The sequence below is a fragment of the Sinocyclocheilus anshuiensis genome, unplaced genomic scaffold (genome assembly GCF_001515605.1).
Source record: "Sinocyclocheilus anshuiensis isolate Anshui unplaced genomic scaffold, SAMN03320099.WGS_v1.1 scaffold292, whole genome shotgun sequence".
Taxonomy (NCBI): domain Eukaryota; kingdom Metazoa; phylum Chordata; class Actinopteri; order Cypriniformes; family Cyprinidae; genus Sinocyclocheilus; species Sinocyclocheilus anshuiensis.
The window spans coordinates 764,490-782,781 of record NW_015555757.1 but is presented as its reverse complement, the minus strand read 5'-3'; the positions used below and the strand labels follow the sequence as shown (position 1 = coordinate 782,781).

Below are 18,292 nucleotides of genomic sequence, written 5' to 3'. Positions count from 1 at the left end.
ATGATGACGCGTGCATCGTCATTTTCAATCGTCAAAACATTCTTGAGTTGTGTAATTTTCTGCTGCGACAAGGGAAAAGCTCACAACAGACTAGTACAGCATCCACGCAAAATGTCTCTTTTACATGTTTGCTGTACTACAGTTAGAGGTTTTGTAAAGAAAGGATTATTTTTAGAGTCGACTTATACTGGTGAGTGCAACCTGAATACCTTTGATTGGGTTTTAACTGTTCATTGACATGCTTGCACAACAGGCATCGATTTGTACAAATGTCATATTGATATGCATAATTTCTAAACGTCCTTTATATTTATTACTGAGAATCGTGTTCGAGTATACATGTCAGTTTGCGACTGTGTCTCGCTGCTCTTATTCCTATGTATCTGCAGCATGTCATAGGACAGCAGGATATGCATCTGGTGGTGTGGCCAAAGATAAAGAACCGTTAAAGAAAGCAAAAACGCCCCAAGGACGCTTTGACATGGACGAAACCGAGTCAAAATCTAAAGTTGTTTTTGAACGTAAGAACACACGTCATTTCTGTTATACAGTTATATTATTATTGTACAATAATTTACATATAAGGTATCTATTGAAAGGATTGGCTATACACGAACTATAGCTCAGAATTTCTTTCTTTTTTAATAAATGACTAATTAAGTGTATTTTAAGTTTATACAATTAATGACATAAAATGGAACAATATTTAATTTCCCCTTTAACAGGATTTCCAGATGATGTGAATCCAGAAACTAAGGAGAAAGGTGGTCCCAGAGGTCCTGATCCTACACGATATGGTGATTGGGAGAGGAAGGGACGTTGTATTGATTTTTAATTTGCCCTGTTAAAAATATCCAAATGTATTTATTTTAACATTTGAATGTGAGTAATAATTCTGTATACAGATACAAAAAGAGAATGTCTGGAATGTTTGTCTTTGCCGATTGTATGGATCTACTATGTAGGATGAATAGTTTGTGTAAAAGTAGTTTGAACTACTTGAATGGTTCTGTTCAGCCTTTAATTGGCATTTTGAAAAGAATCTGCTATTAGAAATCAAATGTTTTTATTCTCTTTGAAAGTGGGTAACAAAGTCTGCAAGGCCTGAAAGATCTCTTCAAAGAATAAACATATTCAACATATATATTTTTTTGTCAGATTTCATACAGTCATAGAAAGTTTTGTCACAAGGACATGTGTTTGTGTTTAATATCATGTAAATGATTCAGTTTTATTTCGTGGGGAAAAAAAGTTATTACTGCAAAAGTTTTCCTATGTATCTGCACATGGATTGTTACAGATAAGCAGTACCATATCAGCATTTAAGGAGAGGCTAAATGCATTATCAGGGCACAACAGCAAGGCTGGGAGAGAAAGCCCGATCAGCATTTAAATGATAATTTACCATGATAGTGGTAGGCTATTACTATAATAACTCTGCAAAGATCACAAAACTGAACAAACGATGGAAAATTGGCTGATATCTTGCAGAGTATGATGAATCTAGAAAACAAATTCAATAAATAAGGTATACATTGCTGAACGGTGTCGTTTTTCTCATAGTATTTTGTATTTTATATATTGTCTCTAAATAATTTTGATGTTTATTTAAAATAAGTGGCTAAAACTTTGCATGGTTAAAGTTTAATAAGTTGTAATAATTTCATTATTTATTAAAAAGTGTATTGTCACAGTTTAAAATGTAGACATTAAACGTTCGCAAATTTACTTATAATGTCACCTAGTTTGTAATATAGCTTTTGCCAAAGTAAACTAGTCTATTTACCAGGATTTAAATATTTGGCCAGTGACACCATTCTAAGTAACGTTAATGTAAGATATGATTTAAAGATATTTCGCGTCAAACCGGCTGTCCAACCTACCAACACATACATACCTCAGCAATGACGCAAGAGTCTGACTTTTAAATCGGCAAAAAATGATATAACACTTAGATTTGATTAAACGTTCTCCCAGTTCCCAATTCACCGTATTTCTTAATTCTATTTTATTCGGCTCACTGTACCTTCCTCGTCTCCGTTTCCGCTTCCGCTCAGTTCCTCCAATCGGCCATATTCCGCCGATCTATCTCAACCAAGCCGCCGCTCCGTTGCCGTGAGCCCACCACAGTTTCATTTCACAGGGGATGGTCTTCCATCTATAACGATACAATTGAACAGAGTGAATCGGGGGCAAGACAGGTGATTTTATCCAGAAACGCTGACAGAAAACGGGCCGAGATGACGACGCGATCGGAGAGGGAAAAGGCTCAGAAACTGAACGAGCAGCATCAGGCCATTCTGTCCAAAATGCTGAGAGAGGATGATAACAAATACTGCGCCGACTGCGAAGCCAAAGGTGATATGATCTAAAATCTCCTCCGCTGCTCTTGAAAACTCGCGTTTGATGTTTTGATCACCTGTAACTTACGCGGCATGAGTCTCGTTACACACAAGGGCTGTTCAGGTTTCTTACGGCTCACGGTCCTGAGTCACCCGGGAGGAACCCGTAGCTGGGTGTCAGAACCCACTGAGCCGTCTAGTTAGACAGCGTATTTGATCACGTTTGAATTGAATGATGCTCAGACTCTGTTTAGGTTGACAGCTGACTGGGATTTGATATTCGGCGAATCACTATTCAGCCATGTGTCCTTGAGCAAAACCTATATATACTAATGCATGAATGGAAAACCAGTCTGGAGTTGAACTGATCAGCAGGTCTGATACTCTCACCGCAGTGTTTCATTACCGTGGAAGAGTTATACAGGAGAAAAGAACCTGTATATGTGTACTTGCTTTAATGGTGCTACAGATGAACACTGCTTTGTTCCACATATCCACCTGTTTCATAATGGTTCATCCTAGAACAGAGTATATAATACCCTGTTATGTGTCCACAGGGACTATTGCAGCTAGAAGTGATACTCTACCATTAAGCAAGTGAAAGCAGTTTTAGTTTCTACCAGTATCTTTTCTTCAGATTGTAACCAGGTGACTGTAACCATAATAGCTGCTCAAGTGGGTGGTCTCTCTGTTTGGTTTGGTGGGTGTTCACTTGAAATAATATAGTATAGTGTTTTGGTGCTCACAGGGAAGGTTATGTTTTGTAATAATATGAGAGTTTAATGTGTAAAGAATGTTGAGGAGGACTAAAATGAAGGTAAGATTTTAAAGACGAAATGGAAAATAAAAAAAATAAAAATCTATTTTCTAAATGCATGTTATAGAGCTTATTGTGAACAATTAATCCATGCATGCTTCATTATTTGAAAATGCTTTGACCTCTTAATGTTTAATCAGAATGTCATAACTCAATCTTCCAGTGAATCAACAAGTGATGCATACACTCTAAAAAATGCTGGGTTATTTCAACCCAACTTTGGGTCAAATATGGACTAACCCAACTTTTGGGTTAAAAATTTAATGTAAAAATTTAACCCAACGGTTGGGTTAGTCCATATTTGACCCAAAGTTGGGTTGAAACAACCCAGCATTTTTTAGAGTGTAGAACCAAGAGCTGCCCTATTATTATGTTTTTGTTTCGTTAATCCATTACACTCGGATGTACGCCACAATCCAGAAGAAAAGATTTGTCACTACTTCCGTTTTATCGTAACTTTAGTATGTCGTTGTTGTAAACATTGCAAGCAGGTCCTACACTGTCTCTTTGGTGTAGTTGTGTGCAGTCGTATTTGAGCTGAACATTGAAAGCAAAATGCATTCTCATTTCCTCTCGGTTGCATGGTGCATGTTTTCTTTTTTCTTTCTTTTTTTTTAATTGAGTGACATTGCTATGTTTGCCAGCTACAGTCTTACCAACAGATCCTGATGCAAGCTCATAGGTGGCTTGTTACAAACTATATTTTCTTCAGATGTTTGCTTTAAATTCTGTTATAATCCCTCTTCTGTCTTCCCATCAAAGTCCATTTTCTCCATAGAGAGCATGTGAGAATGTTAAGGCAGTCATCAGCTCTGTGGTGATGTCGCAGGCCAGCACCTTCTCAAGCTCCCCTCTCAGCTTTCGTCTTAACCAGACCAGTTTCATCCACTCTGAGCTCTCCGGTGTCTTGAGTGCAGCCACACCTCACTGCTCATATTGCCTGGCCTCTTTCTACCTCTGTCTCTCTCTTACATAATAATGCCGATGCTGATGGGAGGAGTTTTGTAGCTTCATTAGCTTATGAATGTGACAGCCTTGAGAGAATGTTAGTCAACACCCCTTACACACAAAAATGAAAAGTCTGTCATTCTTTACTCACTCTCATGTTGTTCCAAACCTGTGTTTCTTTTCATTCAAAAATATGTTTTTGAAGAATGTTGGTAACCAAGAGTGTTGGTGACCTTTGACTTCCATTGTATGATCCTAATGACGCACTGTACACTATATGAACAATGTACTCTATCTAGTGTATGAATTTTATATTAAGTACATCATCTGGGTATTTAGCTCTTTGAAAATTTGAATGCATTACTCACAATCATAGGATAGTGCATGCATAAGCACACAAATTGGGACAGACTTTGAGACATTTCTCAAAAAACATATTTTATTTTCCACAGAAAAAGTCATACTAGTTTCATTTGTTGGTGAACTAACCCTGTAATACAGTTTCTAGGTGTTACTGTGCACTAATGCATCAGCACACATAATTCAGGGGGAAAAATTTTGTCTCCGTAAACGTTTTCATCAAAATGTAATAACTTGTTTCTCCTGCTGGCATCGCCTAGGCTGTGCAGGCTGTTGGGTTTTGCATTGGGTCTGTGGAATTCCCTATTTTAAACATCCTAATGGATCCTAAACATCCTAACTGCTAATGGGTAAAATCAACTTTCAAGTCATTTTTTGCCTTGTTAAATATTCATTTTTATTCAGAAATAAGGCACATTATGAGCTTAAAATGGGTTGCAAGTACCGTTTCATGATGGTTTCACTAAACCGAGGCCAACTTAAAGGGATAGTTTACCTAAAAATGAATATGGCTACACTCACACTGTCAGTGTTTGGGATTGATGACCGTATTTACTTTTAGGAGTGAGTTTCAAAATGTCCTGTTCACACTGCAGCTTACAATAGAGGCCTGAGTACTGTCTGTATGAATGTGCAACTGAAGTCAAGCCTGTATTCTGTTTGGGATTATCACCTGTAACCATTGCGCATGTCCAAAGTACATAACAAAGATGGCAACATACAAAGTCTTATCACACTTGACACTACAAAAGTTCAACTGAGGCACAGTTTCATCCATCAAATCTTAGTTAACCGACCTCAGCTTTTATACCTCTGTAGTGAGCAGAGCGTTTTAGTCACACTCAGACCACAAAACTGGATCAAATCTTCAGATGCCACACCGCTCTTATCTGCGTCCTGGGCCACCCTAAGCTGAGGGTCCCCCTCGTTTGCGATCGCGTGACAGAAAACTAGTTGCCCAGTCCGGTTCTGTTCACACAGTAGGGATGTAACGGTATGAAAATTTCTTATCACGATTATAGTGACCAAAATTATCACGGTTATCAGTATTATCACAGTATTGTTAAAATGTGCTGGAGATGTTCAAAAAGTACCGACACATAAATCACTTCAAGTTTTATATTTAAAAATCAACAAACAACAAATAAAATGACTTTTTGTTTGCATAATCACTAAAACAATAACATTACCAATGATGTTCGGATTTTAAATGACAACTTGACTGACAACAGTTTAATAGCATGTTGAAATATCTCATGTAAATGTTCAAATAAAGCTTTGAAAAAGTTTCATAAAAAGGTAAACCTCACATTTCAGCCTTTAAATAAAGAAAAGATATGTCAAAATGATAATTGATTAATAAATTATATGTATTTTATCTGCTCCATAAATAATTCTAGATAACTTATGATTGTTTAAATGTGTAGAAGCCACATAAGCTTGTTTTTCATCAACTGGTCAAAATTGACAGCAGGGCATGCTAATTCGGTCCGTTTTTTGCCAGACAGAAACTGCACACAGGCTGAATGTAAATATAAGTCTCTGTAAATCCACTCGCTGACAGCAGATGGCGCTTATGGAAAAGCTGAAATAGAGCTGTTTCCGTAACCTCCGTGGACAAAGCAGTATTGCGATTAAGAACACTTCCTTTATGTATTACATGGAGCGAAGATGAAAACAAAATGCCATCGAATCATTTCTGAAGACAGTCAGAACCTTCAGAGGTACATTCATATAATTAATTAATTCATAGGCCTATATTCATTTGTATAATTATTTTAAAACCTCCCAGCTTTTCCGCCCTGTTTTCACTCAAAACGAAACTACTCTGCATGCTGTGCGCACGTGAGACTTAAACTTTAAAGACTTTAAAGTTTACTTAAAACTGTGCTTTATGCTGGACACTGGACAGTATTTATTTATCGTGAGTTGTTCCAATCGCGGTAATCTAATACGGTTTTAATGATAATTAAATGATGAAACGGTAATACTAACCGTGGGGAATTTTATCTTGATTTAACGTCAAACCGGTAATCGTTACATCCCTATCACACAGCAGAGCTTCGCCGAACAAATGATTGTAAGTCCTGAAAATTTGTGGGTGTGAGTTTGGTTATAATAGAATGCAGTTGTCACTCCCGTAAATAACCAATGTGTGTGAATGCAAGCATATTAATGACTCGAACACAGGACTGAAAACCCTATTTTGCTGTTTTGTGAATGTGAACTCTTTTGTCATTTCATTCCATACCTAACTTTCGGTCTTCTGTGAAACCCAACAGAAGATATTTTGAATGCACGATGAAAACCAATTTAGATGTTTTTCAAAATTTCTTCTTTTGTAAGGTTGAGTAAATTGCTGTGGCTTTTTCACAGATGTTTGTGCTATCGGTGAAACTTTGATTCCACTTGGCTGCAGCATTGAGAGTCTGCCATGAACTTCTGCTCTGCCAAATAGTATAGTAGAAGAGGAAAGATATGGAGTGCAGTAGGGCAAATGTGGCACCGCAGGAGCTGCTGGTTCTAGCCGATGGATGTGATTAGATGTGACACAATAGTAGGGATCGGTCAGACATGGCTGAGCACAGTGTGTCCTGAGGTTTTTATTTACTTTGTGCGGCGCTGCTCTCTCACTGCCTGATTCCACTATGCTCACTGTCACCTACATGCAGAACATCACTGGAGAATGAAGCCAGCCTACGTTTAAGGTCGTATTTGCTTTGTGTGTGCAGATTTTGTGTTAGCCTGAGTGTCGTACACACACTTCCAGTCTCTGTGTTTTTTGCGTACTTGTGTTTGCTTATTTGCACTGGGTGAAAGTGGTTTGCCGCTGCTTCAGAGCATTAGATATCCCCCTCTTTGGAGCTCAGGGCACTTGTGAGTCACACACACAGACTGTGACATGCCTGTTGTCTGGTGATAAGAACACACTCTCTTTTTTTTGTCAGGTCACCTACTTTAGTGTGGGACGAGGGCTGTTGTCAGTGAGGTCATGCAATATAAACCTTATTGACTGCTCATTTTGTTTGAAGGTATATTTTTATATATTTTAGGGATGCACGATACTAGATTTCTCCGCCAATACTGATTATTCAAAAAGATATCTGCCGATATCTGTACGATAGTTTGGTTTTCTTAAGAAAAAAACTAATGCTGTAAGCTATATAGGGAACCCTCTCAGTTGGTACATTACTATAATATTAAAGGTTAAAATTAACAACAAAGCCCAAACTGTTATATTCAACTGCCCTTTTTTTTTAAGTGAGATTGCATTAATGCGTTATTATAGCATTAACTTTGACAGCCCTAAATTCTACACAAGAAACATTTTCTTCTCATACAAGTTGCAGTCTGACATGTTTTTCTGCCTCCTTTTAAGGCAGGTTAAAGCAGTCTGAATGGTTGAACTGAGGAATTTTACCCTGGTTTGGGATTAATAACTAGCCCATTAAAGTATGAGCAGAACAAGACAACCTAAGATTATGATTCACAATTTGTAGTGTGAAAAGAAGATGACTTTTGTTTCTATTTCTATCCAGTCATTGCGTCTTACACCGGTAGTTAAGCTGATGTAGTGGGTGGTGTGATTAGTAGGTGTCGTGCTTTAGCTACCTCACAATTGGCGATCAACTGTACTGTTAATGATGGCCAGCATTCATTATCGGTCAGATTTTGTGGTTCGATGCATCAAATCCCACAGATCGCCATGGTCAAATCAGCCAATGGAAAAGCAATGTATACACATGATATCTACTTAGCTGCAGCCATTAATCAGTCAGAAGTGAGTCTTCTCACTTGAGCTGTTTGGGAATCTCTGTGGGCACAGATTCTGGGAATGCCTCTGGGCACTTCTAGTAATGAGTAATGATTCAATCATAACTGCAAACCTCAAGACAGAATACAGCAGAGAGTACTATAGTGTGTGTGTTAGTGATGCGCGGATGGCGGTTATATCCGCGGGCGACCGTACGAACCCTATGTGATGATCGGGTGCGGTTATCTAAATCAGACAAAAATACAGGTGCGGGCGGTTGGCGGGTGGATAATTTATTTGAAGCTGTGGATTCGGGTGACGTTTTAGCTCATCCGCGCATCGCTAGTGTGTGTGTGTGTCTTTCCTGCTTTAAGTGCTGACAGAGGTGTGCGTGTGCTGTTTTTATTTCGCATTGTGTCTGGCAACTGGAGAGTGTTGAGAGAGGTATCTATTTGATAGGCTCCCCATCCTTTACTTCCTCTTGCTCACGCACACACCACAAGGACAGAGAGGAAATGTGCTTTGGTACTTCCTCCTGTGTGCTCTCTTTCACACTGTCACTCACAGAGATAAGAGCTGCTGAAAGTCTACATCAATATCTTTGTGTGTGTTTTGGTAATTATATCCTCCTGAAGTTGTTATGATTAGCAGAGAGTGTACGTTTGAAAAGCCGGAGAGTAAAAATATTATGGCTGTTATATTAACATGATTAATTTATGTGCAACTAATCACCCCCATGACTCGTACATAAATTCCATAGTGAGGGATTTTCCTACCATCTGTGCAAATCAGCCTTGAAGACCCATCTTAATGTTTATTCCAAATCAGTGAGTCCCAGCCGCTACTGCAGGTAACGCGGCTTGCCAAACCACATTTACTGAGATCAATAGCACAGAATGAGTAAGGAGCCATTTACACTGCATGTATTCTTGCTTTCAAAAACATCTAGAGAATGCAATGGAATGAAAATAAACAGAATACAGGGGTCTTGAGAGGTAGCCAAAAAATGTCATTCAGCCTCTAATCTACCTCAGACAGATTAAACTTGATTGGAAAATGGATTGCTGTGGACTGTAGGCCAGTGATAGGCTTATATTTATTGATATGTCATCTGCTAGAGTAATACTTAATTTGGGCTTTTTCAGTAAAAACTGATATGCAGTTATTTAATTGGAATATCATGTAATTTTTTACATTTTTACATTTTTAATTGACATGCATAATCTCAAACTGTATTATGTAATAGGTTGATTACATACACACTACTGTTTGGGAACAGTTTTGAAATAGATTAATAATTTTATTCAGCAAAGATGCATTAAATCGATAAACATGATAGTAAAGACATTTTACAAAAGATTTCAAGTAAGAATTAAAAAAAAAAAATCATTGAAAGAAAAGAATACTTTTATTATTTTCTTGAGCACCAAAACAGCATATAAAAATTAGAGGTGTAAATCGGATGGTTCGTCACGATACGATACGATATCGATTCTCATACCCAGCGATATATTTGCCGATACCTCAAAAAATTCTACGATACGATTACGATTCGATTCGATACAGGAGTATATCGATCGATATATCGATATTATGATATTATATATCTATTTTAAACAACCATCTACATTTTTATTAACTCACAAATGCAACCAAAATATATAACATGAACATTTATCTGAAATTTTCACATCCTGTACCTCAATTGGGACATTCACAACAAAAAAAAAATAGGTCTACACGTTTTTTTTTTTAAATAATAAAGAACAATAGCAGAAAATAAATACAAAGACACAAGTTCAATAAACAGTGCTTTTCAGGTTTTTCAGCTCAGTCTAAAATACATTGTCAGGTACGCTACAGAAATGTAATAATCAAATGCAAAACAACTGCATAGTCTTCGCTGTATAAATTAAATATAGATTAATCATCGTCAGACATCGTATCGATGTATCGATCCATATCGATGAATCATTACACCCCTAATAAAAATGTATACAAGACTTCACAGTATATATTTTTTAATGAAATAAATGCAGCCTTTTTGAGCACGAGACTTCATTCAAAAACATGTTATAAAAACTTACACCCAAACTTTTGAATGGTAGTGCATTTAAAGACTTTTTGTAATGTATATTCAATGATTTCTTATTCTTTATGCTAATATACTTTATTTTATCTTCATTTGTCTGTATTATCATGAATAGCAGTATTTCTGGTTAGTTTTGATTAGTTTTTAATTGATTCATAGTCCTAATATCAGTGTATGTTATGTTGTTTAGATGGTAACTCTTAATTCCAGGCAATATCGGACCTCACCGTAACGTCCATCAGAAGGATTTCCCCTGCTACGTGAAACAATACGGAGTCTTTCCTCTTTGTGTCAGGAATGATGTGCATGATCACTATCTCTGTGGGTGAATTCTAGAAATGCCTGCTATAGCAGCAACTTCCTTTCCTTTGTGCTGGATTCTCAGCTTCTGACGAACACGCAGAGGAGTCGGTCCTGCTCAGGCTCTGTCTAAACATGCTAACCTTCACAAAAAGAGATGATGTCATTCCCGTAGGAATTATGGCTTTAGTAATTACAGGCAGACAAAAGCATGATGTGCCTTACTGACTTGTTCTCGAGGGTTTTATGTAGGGCCTGGAATGTGCACAAATTGACAGGTTTTTTTAAAAAGCCAATTATGGAAGGAAATCTGTGGAATTCCAGCAAATGAATTAAAATAAAGGGAAAATTTGTATTGGTAGCTGAACAAATGATCAAATTAGACAAAATATTAAAAAAAACCTCCCATTTAAATGTTCGTTTTTTTTGAAAGTTTTGTCTTATTTGCTAATGTGTACAATTTAGCAGTGATCTGTGGACATTGATTCTTTGCAGGCCTAATAGTAATTCTGTTAAATGTACTGAATGTGTCATTATATTTAGCAAAGAAACTCTTTCTTTTTATTTCTAGTTTCAAAAGTCTGCTTCATTGTGTTACTTCTAATCAAGTCGTTTAAAGAATAATTCAATAAAAAGCTACAAGAAATTTAGCGACACATATGTGTCTCATCCAGTGCTTAATTTTGCCCAAATATAAGCCTGCCTTTTTCACGGACCGCTTTACCAGCTGGACTGGTTTTGGTTAGAGCAGTTGTTGTTCACTCAGATTTCACTCAACTCAAAACCTGGATCAGATTGGGCTACATCTGGATGTCAACGTGGAGGGCAGGCTGTGACTGCCGAGACTTGAGATGTTTGAGCCAGAGCGTGTTTGGTTGTGACCACATGTGTCAGGGTCAATTCAATTCCGTCTTTCATGGCGTAGAAGTGAGCCAGTCTTGGTAAACTTTCAGTCTAAGCTGCAGTTATTGAGAGAGTCTCTTCATTCAGATACAGAGGTTTTAGGTTACTCAGCATAGGGTGCTATTAAATTATGAATAGATGAATATATTAAAGTCTGTCTGCTCTTCCTCCCATCAAATCGATAGTGTCTTTAAGTGGTCTGGCAACATAATTATGTATGTAAGTAACGCTCAGCGTGTTAAAGTTCTTTCCTTTAGTTTGCCAGCAGGTGGTGTAAGAGAGACATTACTTTGTTTGCCCTATGCAGTGGTTCTCAAACCTCTCCATGAAGTACCCCCAGCACTGCACATTTTGTATGTCTCCCTATATCTGACACACCCACTTCAGGTCTTGCAGTCTCCACTAATGAGCTGATGAGTTGAATCAGTTGTGATAGATGAGGGAGACATACAAAATGTGCAGGGCTGGGGGTACTCCAGGACAGGTTTGAGAACCACAGCCCTACAGCATAAGTATGTGGTTATATTGTTGACTAGATTTATGTTCTGTGGATGAAACCCCGTTGCTACAGTCTTTGCTGAATAAAGACAGGCATTTAGCCTTTTGTGTCTCTGGCAGTGATTTAAAGGATTAGTTCACTTCCAGAATAAAAATTTCCTGATAATTTACTCACCCCCATGTCATCCCAGATGTTTATGTCTTTCTGTCTTCAGTTGCAAAGAAATTGAGGTTTTTGAGGAAAACATTCCAGGATTTTTCTCCGTGTAATGGACTTCAGTGGTGGCCAACGGGCTGAAGGTCCAAATTGCAGTTTTAGTGCACATTCAAAGGGCTCTACACGATCCCAACCGAGGAATAAGGGTCTATTATCTAGCCAAACCTTCGGTCATCCGACATCCTTGTTTTACCTTTTTTTGTAAAGGTCATTTGACTTTCTTTCTGTGTGAAATCTCGATATTTTTTGGGTGGATTTTGTTGATAACGATAATTAGACAATATTAATTAGACATTAGTTTGGTGAATGTGTTTGTGCTGGTGACTGTTGGGGACAGCTGACTCCTGAAGCTTTTTATATTCTTCATAATCTGTGTGATGGTTAGTTCACAGCAGTGCTAGAAATTAGCTTCTCTTTTAAAGTGCTATATTTGCCACCTTAAATTGATTTCCAGGGGCATTTTTACCTTTTATTTAGGCAATTTTGTCTAACCTTTTTAGATGTATGCATCATCTTGTCAAATTCTTTAATCTGTAATTTCAGTAAATAATCAGACATGATACTAATCAAATAAGTATAAACAATCAATTTTTGCAATGTAGTGGCACATATGTATACGTTTGGGGTACGTTTTTGTAAAAAAATTTTTTATTATTTTGTTCAGCAAGGGTGCATTAAATTGAGTAAATATGTGTGACGAGTGGGGGCAGAACATTTATATTTCAAATAAAGCTGTTCTTTTGAACGTTCTATTCATCAAAGAATCCTGAAAAAAAGTAGCACCAATTTTACAAAAAAAAAAACAAAACATGATCATTCCAACCTTAAACTTTGGAACGGTAGTGTATGTACTTATGGATGATGTGTATGTGTATGAACTAGTATTAATATGGTTGAATACATCGTTGTGAACATACTGAAATCAGCGCAAAAGTTTCCATAGCGTTTTAACATGCATTTTCCCAATTTTCCCCATATTGTACTGATCAGACATTGAAAGTTATATCAATCTCATGGCCTCTCACCAGCAGGGGACAGCAAAGCACCACTCAGAGCCAAAGTGAACCAGCTCATCTATCCTTTCTGTTCTGTTTAAACTTAAATGACTCCGGCTTCTTGGCTGCAGGTCACATTCTCCAAAATTTGCTTTTAACACCATATTATGAGACCAGTGGGTACGATTAAGATTGTTCACCGAGGTTACAGCGAGTTGGCCTTTCTCTCATGTTCACTTGCAGTCGTTCCTCTCTTTTCCACCTGACAGAACAGCCACTGTGCTGAGACCTTTACTCCACACCCAAATGCACTGCCTTTCCTTCCCTCACCTGTCACAGATAGCAGACGCGCACACCTTTTCTCTCGGTCTCTGTCAGACGTCTGTCTCCTGCTAGGCTGGAATAGAGGGCTCTAATTTCATGCTCTACTAGTCTTCCCTCTGTGAGGCCGAACTCGACTGTCACTCAGTTGGACTCCACTGCCAGTTTTGAGATGCCATGTGTATATGTGTGTGTTCTCGTGCCTCAGAAGACCGGCAGAGCGGAGCTTTCCTTTGAACAGGGTCTCTTTTTTTTCCTCTAATGAAGAAATTAGTTCTCTCAGGATCTCTGTGACTGGCTTTAATCTTTAATTGAAGTCTTAATTTATTTGGGGGGCTTTGTAGAGTGTGTCGTCGCATGGTGTCTGCTGTTTTGAGCTTGTGTCTGAAGATGAAGTTCTTGGCAAATTTTGTGCGTGTTTGCGTCTTTTTTGTTTTGGTTTCAGGTCTGAAAAATCAAAGAGCTTTTACTGCTTCTCAAAGATTGCTTCATTTCATCTCTTGTTTTTGTCTTTGGCTGCTGTTTTATGTAAATTAAGTATGTCAGTCATCGTAAATGATAGCGTGTACTGCTGACTGTGGCGCAATGATATTGTGGTTTTTCTGTGACTGTCTGGGACCCTTTGACAGGTCTAGGAGCAGTAAAGAAGTACATGTGGAGTGGCACAGCAGGTCTGCAAAGCTTCTACTGTTCTCAGTGTGACTCACTTTCCCCCCACAATGCTTTGGAGCATTGTTGGAAGCCTGTTGTGACAACAGCCAATCAATATGGGGGAAATAGAAGCAACTGTGGCTTTGTTTAGATGTACACCAATAGTCTAATTGTTGGGAATAATTAAAGTAAGGAATTAAGATGTTTGCATGGGAAAATCATCTACATACTAGCCATTTTGACCAAGAAATCTGGTTGATTTTACGATCTACTTGCCATTTTTATTAAAGGGGAGGTCTAATGCTATATCATGCATTCTGACTTATTTACACTGCTAAAGAGTTGGATTCTCATGCTAAACATGACCAAAGTCTCAAAAAACGAGTTGGACGTCACAAATAAATAAATATTTAATAAATATATAATTAAAAAGGAAGTAAACACTGTAACCAACAGGGCACTCAGTAATCTGGGAAGTTTGTGTGCATTGATTTGGGAATCATATTTTTTTTTAAATAAAGCCAAGGTAAGTAGGTAACACTCAATGTACATACAGCGCAGAGTGAAAATGACACGAATGTGACATTGGGCAAAAGCATGAAGCGCAGCATAATTAGAAATCATGAGTTTTAGGTTTGTAGTGAAAATGACATGAATATGACAGTGGGCAAATGCATAAAGCGCAGCATAATTTGAAATCACGAGTTTAAATCTTGTCGATCGCACATCGCCAGTGAGGCTGAACTCTCCTCCTGTCCGCATTCAATTCACACGGACCGATCTCACAGCTGGATCCGACTGAGTTTGCAAGATTTTTTCAATTAAATGTTCATTAGTCATTTAAAGATTTGTTTAAATGATATGAATGCGTATTTGCTGAATGCTGACGGCAAACGAGAAAGTATTATAATGTTTGCCTTTCTATAACTAATAATATAAAAACAATCGTTAAAATACTTTTGTGTATACATTTTAATTCCTTTGTTTAACAGTTCTTTCTGATTATTAGACAGATTTCTGTCTGTATTAGACAGAACTGTTAAGGACGACAGCGAACAAGGAGAATGTGAACACTGTGTGCACAGGCGCTGAGGCTCTCTCAGTGCCGTCAAAATAAAAGTCCCTCCTCGAACTCATCGGCCAAACAGAAAAACTATATCGGCCTTGGCAATATACGTATGATGGAGTATTTCTGTTCCAAATACACTCCTTCAGGGTTCATATAAGTTTTGGAAAGTTTTTTTTTCGAGTATTGCCCTGTATGAAGGGTGGAATTCCTTGAATTCCTTAATCTCTTTTCATTTTTATGCAGATGATTCTCAGCTGTATCTTCCATTAAAATCTCGAGATTCTCTGCAGCCTCTCATCGACTGTCTTGAGGATATAAAATGCTGGATGTCAAATAACTTCCTGCAGCTCAACAATGATAAAACTGAGGTGATTCTCTTTGGTCCCTCTAAAACTAGAAATTCTGTTGCTGGGAACTTAGAAAACCTCACTCCATATGTTAAGTCTCATGTAAAAAATCTAGGTGTTATCTTTGACTCTGAGCTTTGTCTTGAAAAACAAATTAGCTCAGTTGTTAAAAATAGTTATTATCAGCTGAGGATCATCTCAAAGCTTAAATCAACACTTTCCTTTCAAGATCTGGAAAAAGTAATTCATGCTTTTATCACATCACGCCTGGATTATTGTAATTCGTTATATGTTGGTCTTCCACAATCTTCATTGGCACGGCTGCAGATGGTTCAGAACGCGGCGGCTAGATTGTTAACCGGCACCAAAAAACATGAACATATTTCTCCAGTTTTAGCGTCCCTTCATTGGCTTCCTGTCTTTTTTAGAATTCAGTTTAAGATTTTACTTATTGTTTTCAAAGCTCTTAATGGACAAGCCCCATCTTATATTTCTGATCTTATTTATTTGCATTCAACGCCGAAGTCTCTCAGATCCGCTAATAAAGCTCTATTACATGTCCCTCGGTCACGACTTAAATTAAAAGGAGACAGAGCCTTTGCAGTCGCTGCTCCACGTTTGTGGAATCAGTTGCCACCTGACATTAGGAGTGCTTCTTCTGTTTCTATTTTCAAGTCCAGACTTAAGACACATTTTTACTCTCTCGCCTTTCCGGGCTATTAATTGAATGTGAAACTGTTGTTATTGCCGATATTAAAAATTGTTTGTATTATTATTATTGTTATTTTAAATTTTACTTTATTTTAGAATTTGCTGTATTTTATTATTGGTTTTGTTCAGCACTTTGGTCAGTGTAACGCTGAATTTTAAATGTGCTCTATAAATAAAACTTACTTACTTACTTACTAATAGAAAACGAAACCATATGATTTTTAGTGCATTAAGGTTAGGGCCCCTAAATAGATCTAGACTGTTCAGCTCTTTTGTCAGTGTAATGCTGAATTTTAAATGTGCTCTATAAATAAAACTTACTTACTTACTTACTTGAATGGACACTTCTCCAGGAAGAGCGCACACACACTTCAACCAGAGTGAGAGCAAGAGCACACCCATCAATGTGCTTCATTCGGGTTACGGAAGTCATCGGCAGCGCTGCACAGGACTTCGTTTACTGTCATTTTCTATGGCCAATATTTGGCAATTTTGAGATAATCGATTAACATCTTTGTTTTCAGTTTGTGTGTGTGTATACATTGAATAAATGCTACGCAAATATGTTTGTATTTATTTTTTATATATATAAATTAATTATATTATTATAAATTTAATTATATAAACTTACAAATCACCATCAGTAAAAAATAAATAAAAATAAATAGTCTGTACTCTCAAACTGGCCAAATTTCAGCCAATTAATTTATGATTTTCACTCCTGTTTCATATCCTAAGGGATATTTTACCCAAAAATGAAATGCATGAAATTTCTTCAAATGACACCGTAATTTCTTCAAAAGGTGATAAAGGGCACCAAGAATGACCTAAAATGAGATAAAAAGCAAGTGAAAGCTGACTAATTGGCTGGAGTAGATCAAATTAAGATCTTCAAGGGATTGTTCACCCAAAAAAAGTGTCATCATTTACTCACATCATTCCAAACCTGTATCACTTTCTTTCTTCTGTAGAACGTAAAAGAACATATTTTGAAGACTTTTGGAACCAGTTTTGGTGTCCATTTACTTCCATTATATGGAAAAAAACGGAGGCATTTCTCAAAATATCATGTCATGTTCCACAGAAAAAAGAAAGCTATGCAGGTTTGGAATAACATGAGGGTGAGTAAATGATGACAGAACTTTCTTTTTTTGGGTCATGATTTGATCTACTCCAACCAATTAGTTACTCTTAACATGCTTTCTATCTCACTTTATGCTGCCCTGTGTCATGACCCTTTGAAGAAATTCCTGTGTTAGTCATCACCCTATCATTATTTGCCTCCAGGGGGCGCTGTGAGAATGTAGTATAAAAGTCTTTATAGTTCTTTAAATTCACATCCATCTGAATGAAAGCTATGAGTTGAAATCAAATGACCTGATCCTAAATCACCTTTCCCGTCTCCCCTGCTCTTTCTCTCTTTCTCTGTCATTTCTGACTCCTCTCTGTTGACTGCCTTAAAGGGTTAGTTCACCCAAAAATGAAAATTCTGTCATTAATTACTCACCCTCATGTTGTTTCAAACCCGTAAGACCTTCGTTCATCTTCGGAACACACATTAAGATATTTTTGATGGAATCTGCAGAGCTGTCTGACCCTGCATAGACATTTTGGAGAATATCCGCTGGACGTAAAACAACTTATGCTGTTCTGTGTCAGCTGCACCACACGGATACGCTGTTTCCGTTCAGATCAAATCACAACAACGTAGGAAACAGATCCGACGTGACGCAGCTGACACACATTGTTTTACGTATGCTGAATGAAGGTCTTACGGGTTTGAAACGACATGAGGGTGAGTAATTAATGACATCATTTTCATTTTTGGGTGAACTAACCCTTTACAGGGTTTAGTTCACCCAAAAATGAAAATTCGGCTGTGTTTTACTCACCCCCAATGCATCCTAGGTGTATATGACTTTCTTCTTTCAGACGAATCCAGTCGGAGTTATATTAAAAATTGTCTT

The 18,292-nt window shown here is 37.5% G+C and overlaps 2 protein-coding genes across 2 annotated transcripts in view; both read left to right on the top strand.

The window, feature by feature from the left end:
- Positions 1-1,142, top strand: LOC107673877 (succinate dehydrogenase assembly factor 4, mitochondrial-like). The gene is made up of 3 exons (XM_016467683.1): positions 1-190; positions 390-521; positions 726-1,142. Exons 1-3 carry the CDS (start codon positions 1-3, stop codon positions 833-835), a joined length of 432 nt encoding a protein of 143 aa, XP_016323169.1. The 3' UTR covers positions 836-1,142.
- An 894-nt stretch (positions 1,143-2,036) lies between these two features.
- LOC107673859 (stromal membrane-associated protein 1-like) overlaps positions 2,037-18,292 on the top strand; it is a 113,423-nt gene continuing 97,167 nt past the window's right edge. Inside the window, exon 1 of the mRNA XM_016467669.1 lies at positions 2,037-2,358. Coding sequence (XP_016323155.1) covers positions 2,241-2,358 — 118 coding nt within the window. The 5' untranslated portion in view covers positions 2,037-2,240. The remainder of the gene's footprint in view (positions 2,359-18,292) is intronic.